This window comes from Clupea harengus, chromosome 15, assembly GCF_900700415.2.
Source record: "Clupea harengus chromosome 15, Ch_v2.0.2, whole genome shotgun sequence".
Classification (NCBI taxonomy): Eukaryota; Metazoa; Chordata; class Actinopteri; order Clupeiformes; family Clupeidae; genus Clupea; species Clupea harengus.
The window spans coordinates 16,393,672-16,417,456 of record NC_045166.1 but is presented as its reverse complement, the minus strand read 5'-3'; the positions used below and the strand labels follow the sequence as shown (position 1 = coordinate 16,417,456).

General features: G+C 45.7%; 2 protein-coding genes across 3 annotated transcripts in view; both read right to left on the bottom strand.

Moving 5' to 3' along the window:
* fig4a (FIG4 phosphoinositide 5-phosphatase a) overlaps window positions 1-23,785 on the bottom strand; it is a 78,505-nt gene that overhangs the window by 47,397 nt on the left and 7,323 nt on the right. For both annotated transcript variants that reach the window (XM_031582064.2, XM_031582065.2), the window contains exons 5-13: window positions 20,003-20,159; window positions 19,544-19,594; window positions 10,980-11,128; window positions 10,711-10,839; window positions 6,751-6,851; window positions 6,299-6,461; window positions 5,227-5,324; window positions 1,461-1,594; window positions 729-845 (exon numbers count right to left, since the gene is read on the bottom strand). In XM_031582064.2, coding sequence (XP_031437924.1) covers window positions 729-845; window positions 1,461-1,594; window positions 5,227-5,324; window positions 6,299-6,461; window positions 6,751-6,851; window positions 10,711-10,839; window positions 10,980-11,128; window positions 19,544-19,594; window positions 20,003-20,159 — 1,099 coding nt within the window. The remainder of the gene's footprint in view (window positions 1-728; window positions 846-1,460; window positions 1,595-5,226; window positions 5,325-6,298; window positions 6,462-6,750; window positions 6,852-10,710; window positions 10,840-10,979; window positions 11,129-19,543; window positions 19,595-20,002; window positions 20,160-23,785) is intronic.
* Window positions 11,680-15,340, bottom strand: LOC122133527. The gene is made up of 2 exons (XM_042709915.1): window positions 12,089-15,340; window positions 11,680-11,958 (listed from the first exon to the last, which is right to left on the bottom strand). The coding sequence occupies exon 1, from the start codon at window positions 15,250-15,252 to the stop codon at window positions 14,023-14,025; it is 1,230 nt and encodes a 409-aa protein (XP_042565849.1). The 5' UTR covers window positions 15,253-15,340; the 3' UTR covers window positions 11,680-11,958; window positions 12,089-14,022.

The window sequence follows — 23,785 nt, the reverse complement described above, 5'->3', positions numbered from 1 at the left end:
CATGAGCAGTGTGCAGCTATCATGAAACTATGGTAAAAGTCACCTTACAGATCTGTGATGGCTGCAGAAGTGTGCTTTAAGTCTCCTTGAGGGGTTCACAAACAAAAGAATGAATCATCTAACAAGCTGGCCTTCTGAAATGCCACACCTACACATTGCATAGAGCAATGCGTGGGAGAGAGTGTGTGTGTGTGTGTGTGCATGTGCGTGCGCGTGCGTGTGTGTGTGTGTGTGTGTGTATGCATAGAGCAATGCGAGGGAGTGTGTGTGTGTGTGTGCTTGTGTGTGTGTGTATGTGTGTGTGCATAGAGCAATGCGAGGGAGAGTGTGTGTGTGTGCTTGTGTGTGTGTGTGTGTGCATAGAGCAATGCTAGGGAGTGTGTGTGTGTGCATAGAGCAATGCGAGGGAGAGATGTATGTATGTGTGTGTGTGTGTGCATAGAGCAATGCGAGGGAGTGTGTGTGTGTGTGTGCTTGTGTGTGTGTGTGTGTGTGTGTGCATAGAGCAATGCGAGGGAGAGTGTGTGTGTGTGCTTGTGTGTGTGTGTGTGTGCATAGAGCAATGCTAGGGAGTGTGTGTGTGTGCATAGAGCAATGCGAGGGAGAGATGTGCATGTGCACATGCATGACTATGAACAGGACCGTGTGTGAATGTTTGTGTGCGTGCGTGCGGTGTGTGTGTGTGTGTGTGTATGTGTGTGTGTGTGTGTGTGTGTGCACGTGCGTACCTCTCGTCTGGCCGTAAACTGTGGCAGTGGAAGTCGGATCGGTTGACGAAGAATCCGGTTCTTTTCACCACATTCTCAGCAATCATGCTTAAGCGATCCAGCACGTTACACAACTTACTGCACAGAGAAAGAAAAAGAGAAAGAGAAATATCAGAGAGATAGCAGAATAACACAAAGAGTATGAGTGTGTGCGTGGGGGGTGCTGAACCTTAGGAAAAAGGAAGGCAAACCTTTCTTTTGGGAAAAGGAAAATAAATAAACTGCTTTCACTGAAACAATCGAACAAACTGCCACGGTGAGGGCAATTGGGGCTAGTTTATTTTCCTCACAGCTGCTCATTCAAGGAGGTTTTGTGTTTTTTATCTCTCCCTGACTCTTTCTCCTTGGGCCTTGAGTTGCTCTATTGAATGACAGGAACTATGAGGTGCACGCCGCTGCCAGTGCCAACAAGAGTTTGCGTTGGAGAGGTTCAAAATGTAGTCACATTCGGAAGATGCTTAAGTGAAGTTAGAGGTGTGTGTGTGTGTGTGTGTGTGTGTGTGTGTGTGTGTGTGTGTGTGTGTGTGCGCGAGTGTGTGAGAGTGTGAGAGGAGTGAGTGAGAGAGAGAGAGTGTGTGACTCCACGTGGAAATCTAATCAAGCTGTCAGAGTGTATGTGTGCGTTCCAATATGCCCTAAAAGACTGACAAGTTGCGTGTGTGTGTGTGTGTGTGTGTGTGTGTGTTTGTGTACCTCTTGGTGTACCGGGCCATATCCCAGGCGATGTAATCGATGGCGTGCTCAGGCGGAAGGAACTGGTTGAGGTTGAGGACGGCTGGGTAGAGCTCCTCGCTCAGGATCTTCTCATGCTTACGCTTCTCACGTTTCTAAACACACAAAGTGAGAGTAAACGAACAAACAAACAAACAAACAAGCAAACAGACACAGCAGCCCAAGGACACACTGATACGCACACAACCGTCTATCTGTGGATTTTTAACCACTCCTGGTTAGATCTGCAATCTTTCTGATGCATTCCGCAGTGATTGTGTGTATGCACACTTAATTAGACAGCAAATGACAAACCCTATCCTAACCGAGGGCCAGTAACTTATCCTGGACCTGTGAACCCGCACCACCTCTTCAGGCCAAAGCCTGCCATTTCTGCTGCTCATCTCAAAAAGCCATATGCCAACACCATGATTGCAAGAGAGTGGACAGAGATCAAATGTACACTAGAACTGTATGGATAAAAGCATTAGTTTGGTTATGACGGTATTGTAAAACATACATTTTAAATGAAAATGTTACTATAAACTGAGTGTTCAAACTGCTTTAAATATGGTTTAACATTATGGTTAAACATTCATTTGGTTGATAAAATGTACACCTGAACTGTATTTTAAGACTGGATAAAAGCATTAGTGTAATGACACTTTTGGACATGTGAATACTGTGAATTTAAATATAAATGTTTATATAAACTGGGTGTTCTAACATTATGGTTAAACATTAATTTGGTTGTTTTTCCAGCATCTGGTAAGGGAGACATGTAATGGGTTTTATCAGGATCTTTCCCAAAGGACCCTCAGAATGTTTTATTTCTATTTTACCCTGAGTACTACCATCACAAAGGCATCATGGAATCAGATCATGTGGGCAGTGTGTGCATTGCTTTCAGGTTTATGAGACGTACTGCAATATATCATGTGTGGGGTGGAGCAGAAGGGTTACAGATGCTGAATATTTAGAGAACTTTTTACAGCTGTGGAATAGGTTTCCCTGTTGACATAGCGACGCACATCAATAAAAGAAATGAAGGGTAATAATACAAACAAACACAGAGCAAAAAGACAAACGCATACACAGAACAAACAAACACAGGTTCTAGGACAGGGCGGATCAGGTCCAGCTCTAACCAGTTAGCCGACCCGACCGCTGGGAGCAGGGATCTGCTTGTGACTCCCCATGGTACACACAACCACAATATATGCAGTCAGGCACAAAAGAGAAAACATCATAAAAAGATAACCCAAGAACATCTCATACTCTCCTTTTTTCTCTCTCTCCCGCACCCACTCGCTCCATTTCTCTCTCTCTACCTAATTCTCCAATCCTTTCTCTCATTCACTCACACTCCATTCACTCACACTCTCTATGCTTTTCTTTCTCTCTCCAATGCCCCCTCTCTCTATTTCTCTCTCTCTATCCATTTCATTCTCTCTCTCTCGATCCCCATGTCTCTCTATGCATTTCTTTCTCTCAAATTCAAAAGAAGCTTTATTTGCATGACCGTAATGTTCTACAGTATTGCCAAAGCATTAGATTTGGGTGTATACACAAGATACATCAGAAGAGGAAACAATTATACTAGTGCTGTCAAACGATTAAAATCGCGATTAATCGCATTTATGTCATAGTTAACTCAAAATGAATCGCGATCAATCGCAAATTTTTATCTATTCTAAATGTCCCTTCGTTTATTTATTTTTTCCATAATTTTATTTTTATTTTAATCCCCTTATCAACATGGAAAAGTGGATTGGCTTGCTTTATGCAAATGTTTTATTTTATTGAAAACCAACATTGCCAAACAGGGCGGTACAAAATAAAATTATAAAGTGCACATTTCAGGTAAACAAGGACTCAGCCTATAGTGCAGTTAAACCATGCCTTAATATTTTCTTTTTTTCAAGTTTGCTGGGAACATAGCAGTCAGGCCTCTTATTTTAGAAACAATGAACCGTAACAGTTAGGTTACCAATAAAAGGTAAGCCTACTACTTCTTTGCTTTCAGCCAGCTGCCTGTTGACATTTTCAGACAACAGTGAAGCTCGCTTCTTTTGCACAACACAACTTTTAAAAGTAAACTTTCCATTCAGAAGCTTTTTATCATCCATTTCGCCGTATCGCGCTCGCCATTCACTCAACCCGTAACGTTAGCCTACTACACAGTTTGCGAGGCCAAAAAGAACGTTAATCTAAATAAATAAATAAGTAAATAAATCGCGTTAATCTCGCGATCAAAAAATGAACGGCGTAACGCGTTAAACTGACAGCACTAAATTATACAAACATAAATAATCATCATCATCATCATCAAGGGATGTGCGTGTTTTTAGGTAAAACATCAACATGACATTGTTCACATGTCTACTAATCCCCTGTGCCCTTCTAATCTCTCCCTCTACCTCTCTGTACCTCTCTGTACCTCCCCCCCCCCCAGGTAAGCATAGCCGCACAGCTTCAGGGAGGAGCCCAGACTCACATGTCTGGCCCTTACACAAACGTGTGTTTATTTGTGTCTGTGTGTCGCTAAATACAGCATGGATGCACATGTGCTTGTTTTTGTGTGTGTGTGTGTGAGCGTGTGTGTGTGTGTGTGTGTGAGCATTTGTGTGAGTGGGCGATTTTGTGTGAGATGTCTGATGCGGTGAAAGTGAGCCTGGGGTTATAATCCTCTCACTGTGTGAACGGCAGTGTGTGTCGGCTGAGTCAGAGCTACAGCTGTGCAGTGTACAAACACAACTACAAACTCACATGCATAAACCCACAGACACACACACATGCACAAATACACACAAACACACACACACACACACAAATACACACATACACTGAGTGCAATGATCCATTGCTAGTAAGGGAGGTGCTACTAAAGTGAGATTGGCTGGCAGGAAGTAATGTATGGGGGATAACATTAAGTGAAAATAAGGGATGTGTCCAGTGACGCTTGCCTGAATAGGCGGGGACAAAAGGAAAGACACGGGTGGAGTCCAATGGAGGCAACAGATACTCTGAGCAGAGACCCTGCTTACACTTGGTTTTCAAAAATGCGTCTTCGGGGATCATTCATTACTGCCTACGTCACGTCCATAAGAGGTCTGCTTGTCGGGGACGCATCAGGATGCATCAGCGTTTACACAACAGAAGATATGTGATCCCATTTCCCAAACCATTTGCAGCGGTGGTTCGGGAACCACTTGGCCACATATCTTTTGTAGTGTAAACGGCTAAACGCTAATGCATCCTGATGCGTCCCTAACCAGCAGGCCTCTTATGGACGTGACGTAGGCAGTTACGAAATCTGAACACTGAACAAGTGGTCAGTGGTCTCTCCCATGGACACAGGTGTAAACGACGATGTGTTTCGGCCGTCCACTTCTCATCCGACCGCCAGAGACGTATTTGAAAACCAAGTATAAACACGTGCTTACAAAGGCCCTGGTTGGGTACCAAGGCTTTAGAGTCTGCGGCTATGTGAGCAGAGACAGAGAGGGCAGGTGACGAGAGGAAAGGAGACAGGCGAGAGGAAGAGGAACCACCCGACCAAGAAGGCCCTAAGAATGATGATGGTGACAATGTTTAGGGAGAGGGACAAAAGGAGGGGACAGAAGGGGACAAAAGAGGACACCCCCACCCAGATTTCTCCATGGAGACACACAAGGAGACACATGAGGAGCCGTGAAAAGTGATGCTGTGTCTCTGAGACAGGCGGGGGACACACTGAGGGACTGACCTTGACCAGGTTGAGGATGATGATGGGTGAGCCAAAGCGTCTGAGCATCTGGTCAAAGTGCAGCCCTGCCACGTGGGCATACGGGTCCGCCTGGTCCACTGAGGCAGGGAGAGAGAGGGAGAGAGGGAGGAAGGGGGAGCGAGAGATGGAGAGAGAGCGAGGGAGAGGGAGGAAGGGGGAGTGAGAGGGAGGGAGGGGGAGGGAGAGAGAAGAGATAGGGAGGTAGGGAGAGGAAGGGAGAGCGAGAGGGAGGGAGACATGGAGAGAGAGAGAAGGAGAGAGATCAAGAGATAGAGGGAGGTAGGGAGAGGGAGGGAAAGAGAGAGCAAGTGGGAGAGAGAGGGAGGAAGGGGGGGTGAGGGAGATGGAGGGAGAGGGAGGGAGGGAGAGAGATAGAGAAGGAAACAGAGGTATTGGGGGAAAGGGGGGGTGGGGGGTTAATGTTTTTATTAAATCAGAATCTAACTCCTTCATATCACGACTCCCCTAAAGTAACTACAAGAGACAAAGAACAGAAAGAGAGAGAAATAGAGAAAGATAGAAACAGAGAGGGAGGGAGGAGAGGGATAAAGAGAAAAAAAGAGATACGAGAGACTGAAAAGTGCATTAAAGAGATATTTGGTGAGGGTGTTTCAAACAGCTCTGGCTGCAGCTCCTCTGGGGCTCTCAGTCTATGTTACTCTCCTCTCTGAGGAGAACAACCAGCAAGCAGCTCAAAACCAACACGCAACACCTCCTCTTGACAGGAGGCCTGTGGAGCAGTGCGCTGTGGCTGCAGGAGACCTAACATGGGTGCCAGTGCAGTGAGATCTGACAGAAGGTGGCCAACCTCTTATTTTCACCTGTCAGCCACGGGGCACTTCAGAGGAGCTCCACGTGTCAAAGGGAGGTGGTCACGCAGTTAAGAAGAGCACATGAGTATCTGCGGCCCCTTCAGGAGATTAAAGGCAGCATGATAAGTGTGCTTTCAAATTGAAAAGGATAGTTTTCAAGGAGAGAGGGGTAGAGTCATGCGCACACACAAATGCATACATGTACTCGCTCACTCTCTCAGACACACACACACACTTACGGCGGATAGGTGGTTTGGGCATCATGGTGGAAATGTCTTGGCTCCAGTAGAGTGGCACAGAGCCTCGCACCTGCACATAAGACGAGTAGCTGCCTGCTGTGAACGACATCACAGCCGCATCGTGGATGATCTGCTCCGTCTCTACCTCATTGGCTACATCTCCCTACACACACACACACACACACACACACACACACGTGAGCATTTCTTACACATTGGGTTCTAAGGCAACACCACAGAGAGGTACAAAGTGCATGTTAGCAAGAAGTGATGTGGTACACCTGGAGTACAGTAACAAGGTGTTTAAATGTGTAGTCAAAGTAACATGTGGCATGGGTGGTGGTTACAGCTGTAGTAAGAAGGTGCAAGGTACTGGAGTGGTGGTAGCATGGGCTGAGATTGAGTTGTCATGGTTACGTGCAACATTGAGGGCGTTGTCATGGTGACGCTACCTCGCAGTTGGCTCCCCTTTTGAGGAAGCGTGTGCCGGCAAAACGACTGGAGCGCCTGGCGATCAAACTCACGTGCACCGGCCGACCGTATATCAACAGTTCTGCAGCAACAAGGTTATGGACAATACACACACTGATATGCACACACACAGCCTAAGCACCTTTAACACACACACACACACACACACACACACAGACCACATATACTTCACTTCGGCACACACTCCAACACACATACACCACCTCTAAATCACATGCACACACATACAGCCATACACATTCACAATCTAGCACACATGGACATCCCCAAACAAACAAAGTATTCCCACAGGCATACCCACTCATAATCTGATACAGACATGCACACACACAGCTGAACAAACACACACATGCACAAACTGCTCATACATGCATCCATATGCATACACGACCCTGCACACTCTCCACCGCGTACCTCTTCACGCACACACACACAGTCCAGTAAATGAAGTGAGCTGACTCATCTGTCCTCCTCTTTTCTTTCTTTCATTTCTTTCTGTCCTCACCCACACACCAAGAACGTTAGAAAAATGCTTCTTCTAGTTTTTCAGCTTTTCACAGTATATTAGGGCTGTCAATAGATTACATTTTTTTTACTAATTAATTGCACATTTTGAAATGAATTAATCGCGATTAAAAGTTTGTTTTTCTTCTTAAAACTAAATCTTATGAATTAACGAGTAATCACTTCATACAGCGTGAATTTTAGACACTGTTGTTTAATTGTATTTTAAAAATGTTTTTAAACACAATGGTGCCCCTCGACGGTAAATCGTAACATTGTTAATGTGCTTTGCATTAAGGTGATAACTTAAAGACGAGCTGCTTCTGTGATAGCTAAATTCAGCTTGACAAATGCTACATACAACTTCAGTTTTGTCGATTGTTATGTCATTTTGGCTCTTAAACAGAGACTTTCCGCCCAACAATGCTTCAGCTCTCTCCATCTTCAACTACCGCAGTGGTTCTCGAACTTTTTCTGTCATTCTGTCATTTAAATAACCTCAAGTAAAAACAAATAGCATCTTATTTAGGTCAGCAAATGTATATTGCTTGGAGTGATTTAATGTTTCATGTTGTAGTGTATTGTTGCTATGGACACGCACACATGGATGGATTATGAAACCATTGGTCAGGACGTATAACAAAATACACCCTTCCAACCACAAATAAGAGATACATTTAAGCCACTTCTGATATTAACAAATACAAAGTCTAAAAACAATTGACAGCAAGCAGAGTTAATAACAGCGACTTCACGCAGAGGCTCTGGTTTAGGGCCCCCCTGAGCTCAGGGGGGGGCACCTCAGCCCGTTCGGTAATCCATCCCTGCACGCACACACTATTGTATTTATTTCTGTTGACAGACTTTTACTTTGACAACTGTGACAGTTAGTAATGCACATGTCTAGTAAGCATCTATTAAATTATGCTTTCCCTTGCACGCTCAAAAACAATGACTAAGTTATTTAGCTGTCTCACACTGTGATAAATATGTTTAAGTGACCTATGTTTAAATTCTATGAACTGTGTTAGTTCGTTGTAACGTAAAATGTAATTATTATTAATTTAGATACTTTACGTTCTATGTGACCGTTAGCACACCATTCATTCATTACCCAGTTGGTGGCAGAAGTTAGCACTTATTAGCCAGCTGTGTTGTAATTTGTTGTTGCTGATTCTTGGTGTAATGAATCTAATAGTAACTTGCTGTGTTTCGTTTCTTGTGTATTATTGTTCACCTGACATCAATATAGGAGCAAGGCGAGTTAACCGTAGCCTACACAGCCCTAACTAAACTAAACTAAACTAAACTAAAGTAAAAAAAAAAAAAAAAAATTGAATTAATTCTTATATTTATAAAATTCTTATAAAATGAAATATTTTTTTTTTTCTTAAGTTGCGCTAACTGCGTTAAAATATTTAATCGCATTAATCGCGGCCGCATTAATCGCATAGATTAACGCGTTAACGCTGACAGCCCTACAGTATATATATACTTTAACTTTTCATTCACCTTGAATAGTGTGTATATGAGGTTAAAGGCACATTCTTTGGCTGAATATATTCCTTCCATTCATTGTCCATAACTGAAAGCACCCCATCATCGGCTTCACTGGTTAACATTGCAATATCATCCACATCCAAAAATTAAACAAAACTCCCTGCTGGTTGGAACACTTCCGTTACATTCTGGTTTTTGAAATAGAATATAAGTAAATAACGCTGCACTAAGTAAGGGATAATGTATAGTCCACCGGTCTGTATAGGAAAATAACTCCTAACGGGACGAACATTTCATTCTGAAGGGATTTATTTTCCGATACTGACCAGCGAACTATACATTATCACGCTTATTATACGGTTACTTGTAAAAACCATAAAATACATTTTGATTTTGACAATGATTTTGTTGCCGTTTCATAACTTCCGCTAAAAAAATTGTTCTTCGGTCAAATAGAATATGTTTGACTGAAGAACAATTGAAGAACAATGGGCCTCATTCTCGAACGCAGTTGAGAAGAATTTAAGAAGGAATTTCTTCTGAACTGGATTTAGGAAAACATTTGGTATTCATGAAAGTTCTCTCATCTGGGATTTGTTCTGAACTTCAGAAGACTTTCCGAACTAGCGAAATAGCAGTCATAAATCGGCCAGAGTTTTCTTCAGAGTAAACTCTCCGTGTTAGAAGTGTTAATGAATGTGAGAAATCATTGGTGATTGTGTTCACATCAACTCTACAGATATCCTAGGATTAAAATAATTATAATATATTTTATATTTGTATCATTAACAATTATGTTTCACATTTATAGTCATGATTCTACGAGGCATCGTGATGTCCGAAAATAAATAAAAGGTCTACACGAACACTGCAAATGTAAGTGAATAAATAAATAAGCACTAAACTCAATCGCGTTGATATAGCTATAGTGGAATAGAATGGACACATCTATATCCTGCAACGGTCCACCTCTGCACCGTTGAAGTTAGATCTGCGTTTACTCGACGGTGCTCGCTCTCCGCTTTGGCATGACTCGTTTATGAGTTGCTTTCGTGTAGATTCGGTCGATTCCGACTGCACACGTCACTACGGTTGCGTGCCCTTATAAGGAGCTGGCGGTGCGTGTATGTATGCAAATCCAGGTGCACGAGAACACGCTTTCAATTTAAGAAAACTCTTCCGGGGGAGCACAGCTCAGAACACTTCTGCTGCGTAGGAACACATTTTCAAGTGTTCATAAATTTGGCGGAGGTCTTTTGCGTACGTTGTTTTTACGAAGCCTGTAAGAAACATTTCAGAAGAAACTTCAGAAAATGTTCGAGAATGAGGCCCAATATGTTTGACTAAGTTTCAGGTGTTGCGACCCATTACTTCTGACTTCAAGTTGCAATGAATTCCCATTACGAAAAGTGAACGGACTACTTGCAGAATGATATGAAAGATGTCAATTAGAAGCACAAAACCCGTTGCCAATGGCAGGGGTCATTACATTTTTCTGCAGCGGTCAATATAAAGAAATATCAGACCTTGGGATAGCCCATTCAATTGAATGGAACATTCTGAGGAACCATATAATAATGTCTAATACACAGACACATACAGCATATACATTAAACCTACATTATTTCCTGCAATACACATCCAGTTATATGCATATTTGGTAGCAGCACACACAAAACAAACACACACAGATAACAATATACACTCACACAAGGGTAGTTTCCGTGTGATGACACACACACACATTTTATCTAAAGTCAGTTATAACTGAGGAACAAGAATCAAACTACAGCAAGTTAGGAGACCTGTTGAGAGTACACAGACACACACACAAGCACCTAACACACTGAATACACAGACACTGAACACACACACATACACACACACTGACTGCATGCTCTAAGACTAAAGGATACTGGACTGGGCACAGAAGCCGTGGATGATGTACAAGAGCCAATCAGAATGCAGGGTGTCCTTCACCTTGTCCAGCAGTCGGCTGTTCCACACGTACTTGCCATAGGGCTCATTCCTGATGCCCTGAACCACTGCACACACCACACACACACACACACACACACACACACACACACACACAGAGAGAGAGAAAAAAAGGCCTGGTTATAGAAAGGCCCGAAGTCTCAATACACACACACCCAGACACGCACACGCATGGACACACACACACCTTGTGTGGGAATGCCCTCGTCTTCAAAGATGTCGAAGCTGTCTTGTTTGCTGGTTGTGGTGATCTCCACCTCACCTTCTTCTCCTTCATATGGTGCTCGCAACACACACATGTTAAACTGCAGCGAATGGCTCAGGTCATAACTGTAACTGTACACACACACACACACACACACACACACACACACACACACACATTGTAATTCACAGAGTGGCTGAAGTCATAGCTTTAACTATTCACACTGTAAGTTTAAGGATATAAACCCTTCTATTGTGTGCAAAGGTATAGACATCCTGACTTTTAACAGCGTTTGTATGTGTGTACATGTATGTTTATAAGGATGTACATGCATGTTTGTAAGGATGTGCATGCGTGTGTATGCATGCGTGTTTGTAGGGATGTTGGTGAGCGCATATGTATGTGTACGTAGGTATTAGGGTATTAGATGCAGTCAGTGTGGTGTGATGCGAGTGTGTGTGAAGGGCGACTGATTAACACATTGGTGTCACATCCAGACACTGCCACACCACAGCCCGCTGTCATGGCAACCACATTTAAAGCATCCAGTAATTCTGAGTTATAAAATTCATTATGGCTGCTTCAAGGGCCTCCTTCACCTCAGCATTCAGACTGGTCCACAACGAGAAGCAGACAAGACTCATTTCAGGTCACACACACACACACACACACACACACACACACACACTCTAGATAATGTAAGGGTAAATGAGGCTGTTCATTTGACCTTTGTGACCTAGCAGAACAACTTGCTCTGTTACTCTGCACACATGGATGTGTCTGCTGCTCTCTCTGCGTCATTCTCTCAAACACACACACACACACACACCTTAACCAATCTCTCTCTGGAGAGCTTTGACATTTATTCTGCAATCTCAGAATATCACTTCATTATCATTCCAAATGTCAGCCTGTGTTTCTCTCTGTAGCCTCACCTAGTGTATCACTCTCTCACACACACCTGTGTATGGCCAGGTCTCATGAGGCCACACCTAGTGTATCCCTCTCACACACACACACCTGTGTATGGCCAGGTCTCATGAGGCCTCACCTACTGTATCACTCTCACACACACACACACACACACACACCTGTGTATGGCCAGGTCTCATGAGGCCACACCTAGTGTATCCCTCTCACACACACACACCTGTGTATGGCCAGGTCTCATGAGGCCTCACCTACTGTATCCCTCTCACACACACACACACACACCTGTGTATGGCCAGGTCTCATGAGGCCTCACCTACTGTATCACTCTCACACACACACACACACACACACCTGTGTATGGCCAGGTCTCATGAGGCCACACCTAGTGTATCCCTCTCACACACACACACCTGTGTATGGCCAGGTCTCATGAGGCCTCACCTACTGTATCCCTCTCACACACACACACACACCTGTGTATGGCCAGGTCTCATGAGGCCTCATCTAGTGTATCACTCTCACACACACCTGTGTATGGCTAGGTCTCATGAGGCCACACCTATCTTCATCTAACGCCATCTATCCCTCACACTTACACAGACACACACACACACACACACACACACACACACACACACACACACACACACACACACACACACACACACACACATGCAAGTACATAAATACACACAGACAAACAACTGTCACAGTCTCATGTGATGCATATGCTGCAGGTCACGTTACCATACACACGCACATACACACAGACACTAGGGGGTTGCAGAGTGCTTCAGTATTCCAGTAATCGAGCGGCTACATCAAGTACTCGTTAATCACGCAATGCTGGTGTAAAATGGGTCAGTTTCTAAATACTGCTCATTGTTTATCATTAATAGTGACATTTACAGAAAATAAGTATTTGAACCCCTGCCGATTTCGCAAGTTTGGCCACTTGCAAAGAAATGTGTGATCTATAATTGTAATGTTAGGTCTATTTTAACAGTGAGAGACAGAATATCAACAAAAACATCCAGAAAACTTTAGGTTATTTGCATAACCCTGGTTCTCTGATAGCATGAGTGAGGTGTCTCACTATGGGATACGCCCCAGCCCGTATTCCTCAGAAGACTTATATCATTACGCCAGCCCCATTGGCTGGCACCTGTGACGCGTGTGGCCTGGGGAGACCCCGCCTTCCTATATCTAGGAATACACAGCGTCAACTCGTCATTCAAAACAAGCAAACCTCTTCCTCGCTTCGCACAGCAAGGAGGGTAATGCGGTGAGACACCTCACTCATGCTATCAGAGAACCAGGGTTATGCAAATAACCTAAAGTTCTCTTTCAAGCATTCGTTTTGGTGTCTCACTATGGGATAACGTAGCTCCCGTATTGCACAAAAGCCTGTCTCGAATGCCTACTGCCAACCTACAAGGGCTGAGAGCCCGAAGGGCCCGACCTAGATGCACCAACCCCGAGCACTGCATGCGCTACTGGTGTTGCCGTGACATCAAGTTTATAAAATCTGACGAAGGTTTGGTAGGAAGACCATCCTGCCGACCTACACACAACGTCCATAGACACACCCTCAAACAGGGCCCACGATGTTGCTAAGCCCCTTGTGGAATGTGCACGCAAACCAGCCGGTGCCGACAGGCCCTTGCTGGAATATGCTAAACAAATAGCATCCACAATCCAATGTGAAAGCCGCTGCGTAGAAATAGGCTTACCCGTATAGGGCTTTGCCCATGACACAAAAAGCTGATCACTCTGCCTAAAAGCTGCCGTCCTGTCCACATAGATCCGGAGGGCTCGGACCGGGCACAACGCATGTAGACGTTGCTGCTCCGGAGAATCGAAAGGCGGAGGCCGAAAAGCTGTCAGCTCCAGTGGAATGCAGGGCTGAATAACCTTAGGCATAAACGCCGGATTCGGTCGTAATGACACTCTACAATCGCCAGGCGCAAATTGTAGACATGAAGGATGTACCGAGAGAGCTTGCAGTTCACTGACACGCTTTGTTGACGCCAGAGCTAATAACAACGCTGTCTTAAGAGACATCGTTTTAAAGTCAACGTACATCAATGGCTCAAAAGGAGGAGCCGAAATCACCTCCAGCACCATGGACAGGTCCCACGATGGAGCTAGCGGTTTTGAGACCGGTAGGCTCCTGCGCGCTCCTTTCATGAATCGAACAACTAGTGGGTGTTGCCCCACTGATTTGCCCCCAATGCCGACGTGGCATGCAGAGATCGCGGCCTAAAAACACTTTAATGGTCGAGAAGGCTCTGCCCCTGTCGATTAGATCGTGTAGGAAAGATAGAATTATCGAGATGGAACATTGATATGGAATCTCGTGCGTAGTCACGCACCATCGTTCAAACACTGACCATTTGCACCTCGTCGAGGCCGCTCTTGCACTTTGTATGGTTTTAATCACATTAGGCGGTAGACCTGTTGCATTTAAATTGTTCCATTCAACGGCCAAGCCCATAGCGCTAGCCTCTCTGGGTTGGGGTGAAATATCTCCCCCTTCGCCTGAGTCAGTAGGTCCCTGTGTAACGGAAGCTGCCATGGTTCCCTGTACAACATTTCTATTATCTCCGCTAACCAATGTTTCCCCGGCCATCGGGGAGCAATTAGAATTAGCGATAAACCTTTCTCCCTCACCCTGGCCAGGGTGGGCGGAATTAACGCGATGGGTGGAAATGCGTAGAGAAGAGCATGATTCGGCCATTCGTGCGCTAGAGCGTCTACTCCAAGTGGAGCGTTCAGCTCCCGGAGAGAGAAGTAAAGAGGGCATTGAGCTGTGTCGTGTGACGCAAACAGGTCCACTGATGTCCTGCCGAAAATCAACCAGATCTGATCGCACACTTTGGTGCTGAGCCTCCACTCGCTGTAGAGTGGGTCGCCCCGAGACAGCAGGTCCGCTGCCAGATTCTGAACTCCAGGGACGTGTGTAGCTCTCAGAGATGGAAAATGATTGCTGCCCCACAAAATCAGTTTGCGTGCAAGCGTGTGTAGCGGTCGAGATCTTAGCCCCCCTTGTCTGTTCACGTATGCTACAACAGTCGTGTTGTCCGTGCAAACTAGGACATGATGCCCCTTTAGCAGGGGAAGAAAATGATTCAGCGTCAGCCAAACTGCTTGTAACTCCAGATAATTTATGTGACACGATCGCAGACTCGGGTTCCACTTCCCGTTTATTGCCCAGCCCTCGTGTGTCCCTCCCCAACCAAGGAGGGATGCATCTGTTGTTACAACTTTCCTGACTGTGCCCATAGGCACCCCCTCTGTCAGAAAGTTCGGGTTCCGCCATGGAATTAGTGCCATGCACGCTTCCGTCGTCACTCTCACTTTTCGGCGAGCGTGACGTAATGGGTTTAGCCTGAGAGATGCTACCCAACGTTGCAAGTCCCTCATGTATAAGCGGACCAGTCGGACTACCACCAACGCTGAGGCCATCAGCCCCAGCAGTCTGAGGCATACTCGGAAGGGAATCACTTTGTCCCTTTGGAAGTGTGCCAGACATAGGTTGAACTTGTCTATTCTTTCGCGTGACAGATGCGCTCTGAACGTGATTGAATTTAGTGACAAGCCCAGATAAGAGACAGTTTGAGTAGGGCTCAATACACTCTTTTTGTAGTTGATACTGAATCCCAACGCAGTGAGGTGTTCTACGAGCGCTGTTGTATGCTCTTTCGCTAGTGCTTCCGATTGGCATGCCACAGCCAAGTCGTCCACAAAAGTAACGATACGGATCCCTTTCTCCCTCAAGGGAGCCAGAGCCGCTTCCGTGCATTTTACAAACGTCCGTGGGCTTAGTGATAAGCCAAATGGGAGTTTCAGAAATTCGTATGCCACCCCCTGAAATGCGAATCTCAGGTATTTGCTGTGGGGTGGGTATATTTTTATGTGATAGTACGCGTCGGTGAGATCCACGGTAGTGAACCAGTCTCCTGGGCGTACGAATCGCAATAGGGTTGTATACGTGAGCATTCGAAACGTAAACTTTCTTAAGTATTTGTTCAGAGCTCTTAGATCCAATATTGGTCTGAGCGCTTGTGTTCCCTTCTTCGGGACCAGGAAATATCTTGAATAGAAACCCGCATGACTTTGGTCTGGCGGAACTATTCTGACAGCGCCTTTCATGTTTTGCAACATTTGGACATGAAGGGGAACCTTTATTTTGTTTTGGCGACAAGAAAAATGAGTACAATTTTTCAAAAGAACCTGTGTACAAACAATTTTTCTTTTTACAGGGTCGTGTCCTTTGGACAGAACGGGCCCTGTTGGCCATTTTGAACATTGGGGTTTGCCACACAAAATCCCAGGCTGAACGTGGGATGGAGGACGGGGGCCAGTGAACAGGGGGGCTCCCGTTTCCTCCCTGGGGCCTAGCGAGGTCAGGCAGTCATCTTCTTCCTCCTAGCCCCGGGGTTGGGGTGGGGGGCAGACTGACCAGCTGGCGGGGCTGCATGTGAACCGGGCTTCTTTCTCCAAGCCGGCTTCACCTCTTGCGGGGCGCCCTGGGTGGGGGTCGCTACCTGTGGCCTGGGTCGTTTCTGATAACGATACCCTGGGGCCGGGCGTGCAGCTTCCTGAGGGAAGGTTTGGCGAGGGAACGCAGAGGGGCCTGGCTTTCTCGGCAGACATAGTTGCAGGGCCTCATCGTCTCTCTTTTTCTCCTCGCATCTTTTTTGCATGTGCGCCAGGGCCGTGCCAAAAACGCCGTCAGAGACGATAGGTGCGTCCATTATGGCCTCCTTCTCCCGGTCAGAGAGGTTGGCTAGGTTTAGCCAGCGAGCCCGCTCTTGAACCACCATCGTGTCCATGGCTCTTCCAGCAGCCTGGACGGCACATCTTTGCAGGCGCAGAGATAGGTCGGTGATGACACATATCTCGTCCCACTTGGTTGGACCTGGGTTCGCAGTCATTTCTTCCTGTATCTCCGCCTGGTAGGCTGTGAGGATCGAGATGACGTTCAGGGCTCTTGCAGACAACGCTACCGCCTTGTACGCTCTCTCGGACAGGCTTGATTGTAGACGTTCTTTGGAAGGTAGTGTCGGGGTAGCCGTGGTAAGCCGTCGCGGCTGTAGATGCGCGGCAACCAGCGGCTCCATTGCAGGCATACGGAAAAGACCTTCTTTTTCCATACCCTCTAGGTCCAACACAGAACCACCTTGTATCGGGGTCTTGCACGTGAAGGGCTTGTCCTTCCATGTGACTGAGAGCTCCTCCAACAGTTCCGGGAAAATCGGTAGGAGTTGTCTCGCCGAACGTTTTGCCATAGGCAGCCTCTTCCCCTCGTACCGCGACTTCGCAGTCTCTGCGGTAACCGTTGGCCACGGAATTGCCAGCTTGTCTGCTGCGCGTTTGCACACGTCCTGCAAGTCCAAACTGATCAATGGGGAGGGTGGTGCCTCCTTCTCCGAAGCCAGGGTTGATGCGGGGTTAAGCGCCTGGGCGCTCGGTAGGAAAGGTGCGTCGAAATCGTCCTCATCATCTGAGACGAGTAGGTCCGAATTCACTTCGTAGTCGTCACCGTCCTCCGACTCCAACTCCTCCATGTCTTGCGACAGGGGGTCGTAGGCGTCCACCTGCTCGCTCCAGCTCCGGGCAGCCATGGTGGGCTGTTCCTGAGACATTGCTGTCTGCTGAGCGGTCGTCTGGGCTAAGCTAGCCGTTGACAGGAGAGGGTCGTTGCCTGTTAGACTAGCCTGGCGGGCTAGCCTACGGCGCAGGGTTTTGGCTGTGAACCGGGCACAGTGTTCGCACAAACCGGCGTTGTCCAACGCTGCCTGGGCATGTTTCACTCCTAGGCATGTAGAACAAACCGGGTGCGTATCCTTGCTGGATATCTTGTTTCCACAAGTGCACAGTCGGTCCACATCCTCGCCCTCTGTGGTGGAGATGTTCTGCATTGCTGCAGCCATTTAGCTTGCGCTAAGTGCGTTTAGGCTGGTGTGCTTAAACGCGAATGGGGTTAGCTGGTGTGCTGAACTCCAATGCTTCTGGTCCGTCCGTAGCGTCAGCTTCGGTCAGACCACGTTAGCCGTGAGGCTAGGAATAAAATCCGTTGTTTGGTGACAATCCGGATAGCTCGACAATGCCTGGGCTTTGCAGCCGGGTTCACCTTTACTCTCCTGGGTGAGTGTTGCCAGCGCCCGGCGATGGAGTTGGTCACTCCAGCTATGGACAGTTTAGCTAGCTACTCTGCCAAAAGTAGGGAGGTCGATAGAAAGCTTCTGGTGTGAAGCGAGAAGAGGATTTTGAATGACGAGTTGACGCTGTGTATTCCTAGATATAGGAAGGCGGGGTCTCCCCAGGCCACACGCGTCACAGGTGCCAGCCAATGGGGCTGGCGTGATGATATAAGGCTTCTGAGGAATACGGGCTGGGGCGTATCCCATAGTGAGACACCGAAACGAATGCTTGAAAGATAACTGCATTTTATTACAGTTATGAATTGATTTGCATTTGTCGCGGAAAATAAGTATTTGAACCCCTACCAAACAGCAAGAATTCTGGCTCCCACAGACCAGTTATGTGCCCAAGAAGCACACAGATTAGTCCTCATTAGGCCTAACAAGGTACACCTGATCTCAACTGGTGATGTATAAAAGAAACCTGTCCAAAGAATCATACTTCACACCTTCAACCTCACCACCATGGGTAAGACCAAAGAGTTGTCCAAGGACGTCAGAGATAAGATTGTAGACCTGCACAAGGCTGGAATGGGCTACAAAACCATCGGCAAGCAGCTTGGTGAGAAGCAGACAACTATTGGTGCGATTATTCGCAAATGGAAGCAACACCAAACAACTGTCAATCGCTCTAGGTCTGGGGCTCCATGCAAGATATCCCATCGTGCGGTATCGGTGATCATCCGAAAGGTGCAGAATAACCCCAGAACTACACAGGGGGAGCTTGTGAATGATCTCAAGGCAGCTGGGACCACAGTCACCAAGAAAACCATTGGCAACACACTACGCCGCAATGGTTTGAAGTACTGCAGCACTCGCAAGGTCCCCCTGCTCAAGGAAGCACATGTACAGGGCCGTCTGAAGTTTGCCAATGAACACTTGAATGATTCTAAGGAGGATTGGAAGACAGGATGTCAAATACTTATTTTCCCCACTGTATAACCCCTCCCGAGGATCTCAAATTTTAAACTAACTCTCGTGCACACTCAGTTTTCAGTTACAGTCCAAGTACAGTAAACAAGAGAAAGGATGGTGACAGCATGAAATCAATTGTTTGGAAGTTCTCAAACATCGAGTCTGTCATATAACAGACAAGGCTACTACACTAAAGTGGCTAAAACAAATGAATGTTGTTAAAAAATAGATACAAGCAAATATGACCAACTTATACCAAACACACACGTACACACCCAACAATCAGTAGGAGTAACTCATCTCTTCCCAAGTGATTCGAGAATCTGCAGTATACTAAAAAAATGAATCACAGATGGTCACATGTTGGATACACACGCACATCAGCCCTCTGAGGCCCTGCACACATGCCTTTCCAAGGTAACATGAATATTGTTAGGCAAATTACAAATACACCCCCTCACAGTCACACACACACACAGAAAATATTACCTGAAGTAAAAGTTGCTGGAGAGATCAACGTTCTGGAAGATCCTTACATATCTGAGATCATTAATAAAACAGATGTAAATGTTAAATCTACTCAATAGCAAGAGCACGTCACTAAATATCAATATAACTAAAATTGTCCAATTCAACAAAATCAATTACTTTACTCATGAGAATTAAAACAATGTCCCTCTCTATACAAACTTACAGGCCCACAGACAGACGGACAAACACACACACACACACACACACACACACACAGACACGCACGCACACATGCACACACACCGATACGCACGCTCACAAACACAGACAGACACACACGCACACAGCCATGCACGCACACCGATACGCACGCTCACAAACACAGACAGACATGCACGCACACAGACAGACATGCACGCACAAAGACAGACGCACACACACAATCACACTCGCACACAGACACACACACACACACACCTGGCTTCATCCGGGTGTGTGACACGCACAGAGTCATTGGGGATGTAGATCATATTGGTGTCCTCGATCTTGTAAATGGAATGGCCGCCGATGTCCGCTACCCTCCTGCGTTTGGTGATCAACACAATGTAGTAGCCTTCAAGGAATCGCACAAACCCTGGAACGTGCACACACACACACACACACACACACACACACACACACACAAAATGCATAAAAAGACAATATAGAAATCATACAGAAAACACACAAACACTGGAAAGCAGTACCCCCCCCCCCCTCCACTCGAGACACACAGCTGATTAAGTAGCCCTCCAGAAATGTCCTGTAGCAGTCTTATAAATCATCCAGACAATACACTCATACACAGATACTGATGTAGGGGGTCAATCCAGACACAAATCTTTTAAATGGAAATAATACCACAAACTGAGAGATGTGTGATGAGGGATGGAGAGGGAGAGAGAATCTAAATGAAAGAAGAAAAGAGAGAGGGAGAGAGAGAATCTAAATGAAAGAAGGAAAGAGAGAGGGAGAGAGATAATCTAAATGAAAGGAAAGAGAGAGAGAATCTAAAGAAAGAAAGAAAGAAGGAAAGAGAGAGAGAGAGAGAGAGAGCTTATGTAACTCAAGGGTAATAGACCGGGAAAAGCGATGATGAATATGACCTAGTTTTGCACTCCCATACAAACATGTATACACACAAAAGTAATTTTCTCCACTAGGCCACAATTACACTCATCAGATTAGTACAGATGACATGGGTCAAAGCCTTGCCCACAGGAAGAATTGTGTGTGTATGAGTGTGCACAGAACTACGATACACGTCTGTCACAGTACTGGATTCACCTCTTCAGAGCAGACTGCACGGCCATCTCAGGGTCGTCACACTTACCTACCTAACACCAGACAGGATGGTGCTGTGTGTTAGGCAATTTTCTGGTTATTTTTTGGTATGGACTATAACCAAATATCCAAATCCCGACAGGTATAACCAAAGGATATGAAAAATATTAACGTTGTGAGACTGATTCCTATGGCACATTTCAGATTAAGTTGGTCTTAATACCTTTATTTAACTAATGCCTTTCAGTACCGGCAATTATGCAAAAAGGTCAAACAAAAATCTCTCAAAGAAAAAGGGGGGGGGGGGGGGTGCTCACTCTAGGTATGGAAACGGTTTTGTATGCTGACTTGCTGCTCAGCCTGCTCAACATTTAACCCTCGAGTCTCAGAGCCCACTGTGTGAGTTTAAGACGCATTTAACACTTTAGTCCCAGAGCCTACTGCGTGAGTTTGAGACACATTTAACCCACGAATCCCAGAACCCACTGCGTGAGTTTAAGACACATTTAACAACTAACCTATAAAATAGGGGGATATTGAATGAGTAAACCCCAAAAGGACTGTATAACTGATTACTGAACTAGGTGACAATCGCCACAGGTCTGTCCGGTTAGAACAAGAACGGATGCCAATGTTCCAATGATTACTGATTTATTTCCACATACACACTCAAGACATGAAGTGGAAGATGAATAAATGATGCCCGTGAATATAATTATCTTTGTAACAGACTTATATTCATTGGCTGACAATGATCGAATGATCCGTGAATATAACTATCCGTGTAAAGGAAGTATATCCAACATGAATCCTTGAATTGGTTGAAGACCGTGAACCGTGTAATGAGTTATCTGTGAATTGAGTTATAGAGTCCGTGGTTTCTATAGAATGACACAATGACAAATATACAAATATTAACAATTAACTACAATAAAGATGAACCATTATATACAACCCGAATGAATATGATATATACAAGATGACTGTTATGAATCAGATGAAGATATGTTCCTCGCCGCCGTGCCGTAACGGTGCACATTCTATTTGGTCTGTATCAACCGTAACTTGTTGGTTAACGGTAACAGATTGAAACATGACAAGACAGTGAATAATTACCACACTACATAAACGTACATATATGATATCCACTGATATGAAACAGACCAGATAACTAGCACACATATACACAAACACTCACATTATCAGTGACGCACGGCAATGATGAAGTGTAATGGCTATGCATGCAACCCGAATTGTCCAACGCACTCCTCGACCACGACCTCTCCAACTCCAGTTTCTTGTGCCCGACAACTTGGCCATCGGAGGGTCGGACTTATATGGTGGAGATGAAGGGGAGCCTTGAAACCGGCTTGGGATGACCAAAAGGTCCGTAAATTTCCACTGTGCACGAGCCCCACGGAACTCTGGGATCAACTGATAGGATGACCTCTCTATGGACCCCAGGTCCCGTGAGTGGCCTGCACAGTGGGGTGCCCAGCTGGATGCAACTGGTGGCCTTTTTAACATAACCCATAGTCACTGACATACCAACATGAAATTGCTAGACTGATGTCAAAGGCAGGTGCTGACGATACATTTGTTCCATACACAGGCATCGCCGAGTTTTCATACAGCCACACTCCAACTTGAGTGCCTATACGTGGCTTCTCACACACACACACGAACCAAAGCTAATATTCCTTAGGGTCAACTCTTGGGGAACACTACTAAGGACTGATGGTTAGCTGACTGCTCACACAGTGAGTGTAGCACAGCTAAAAAAAATGGCCAGAGGGATGTTTCTAGCTCCATTCTTCAGCCTGAATGAAGTGGACCATCAGAGCCCAGTGCTCCCGACATCTGAGGTGCCAGATAGGGTGGTAGCTATGCACTCTGGGTAATGGTGGATCATGGTTGATGATGGTAGATGATGAATAGTGTGTGAAGATTTTCCAATGGGTGTGTGTACTGTACCAAAGTAATAAACAATTCAGGTTGCCCCCCAGGAACAAAACATAAAAAAAAAAACATTTTGAAAATGCCATCTAAGCTCCGTTATGATGCTCAGCACCTACCAGTCATACATTTCAGTAAGTCTACAGCACCTATGGCACTCCAGAGAAGCAATTAAGCAGCCGTTCTAATATGCAAGATAATGTGTGCCATGGCTTTCCTTGATTTACACAGATATTGCGCGATGGTAAAGGAGCAGGGTAAAGGGAAGGAATACTTGGTCCGACACAATGGCATCACATCATTTTTTGTGTCGATCCCTTGAATGGAAAAAAGACAGCCTGTCTCTGTCTCTCTGTCTCTCTCTCATTTACCAAAAAATACATGTAATGTAACATGTTTTAAGAGTCTAATGCAGCCTCTTTTTAAATTTTTCCACTCCCATCCTCCAATAATTACTCTTATCCTGTTCATCCAGCTATTCATGTGCAGGGCTGACATTCATGACATAATGAAATGACAACCTACAGTCTGACATAGTTCAGTCAGGCCACTGTGAAAGATGTTGTGGTTACTGTCCCCACAACAAATTATCCTCCCTGGTGCTCACATGGTACTTGGGTTTCGAGGGCATGAATTCAGGCGTGTGTTATACAACCCGAGGCACAATGACATGGGTACTCACCTCTGTTGGGTATTGAAAGCAATCGACGAAGAAGGTTATTTCTCAATTTACTAGTGTGTCTGTGTGTCATGAGTGTTGTTAGATAAGAAGGTCAAAATGGATCCGAGGAGTTGAGATGTTTTCAAAGTATTGATTCACGCATACACAAACAAACCCCCATAATGTGTTGTGTAACACACCACATCAGTGACTGTCTGCTCTTGTGTGTGCGTGCCACATCTGCGTGTGTGTGTGTGTGCCCTTATGCGCGAGATGGAAGGAGAGGAGACCCTCTCACACTCTGCCTAACCTTGTGAAAG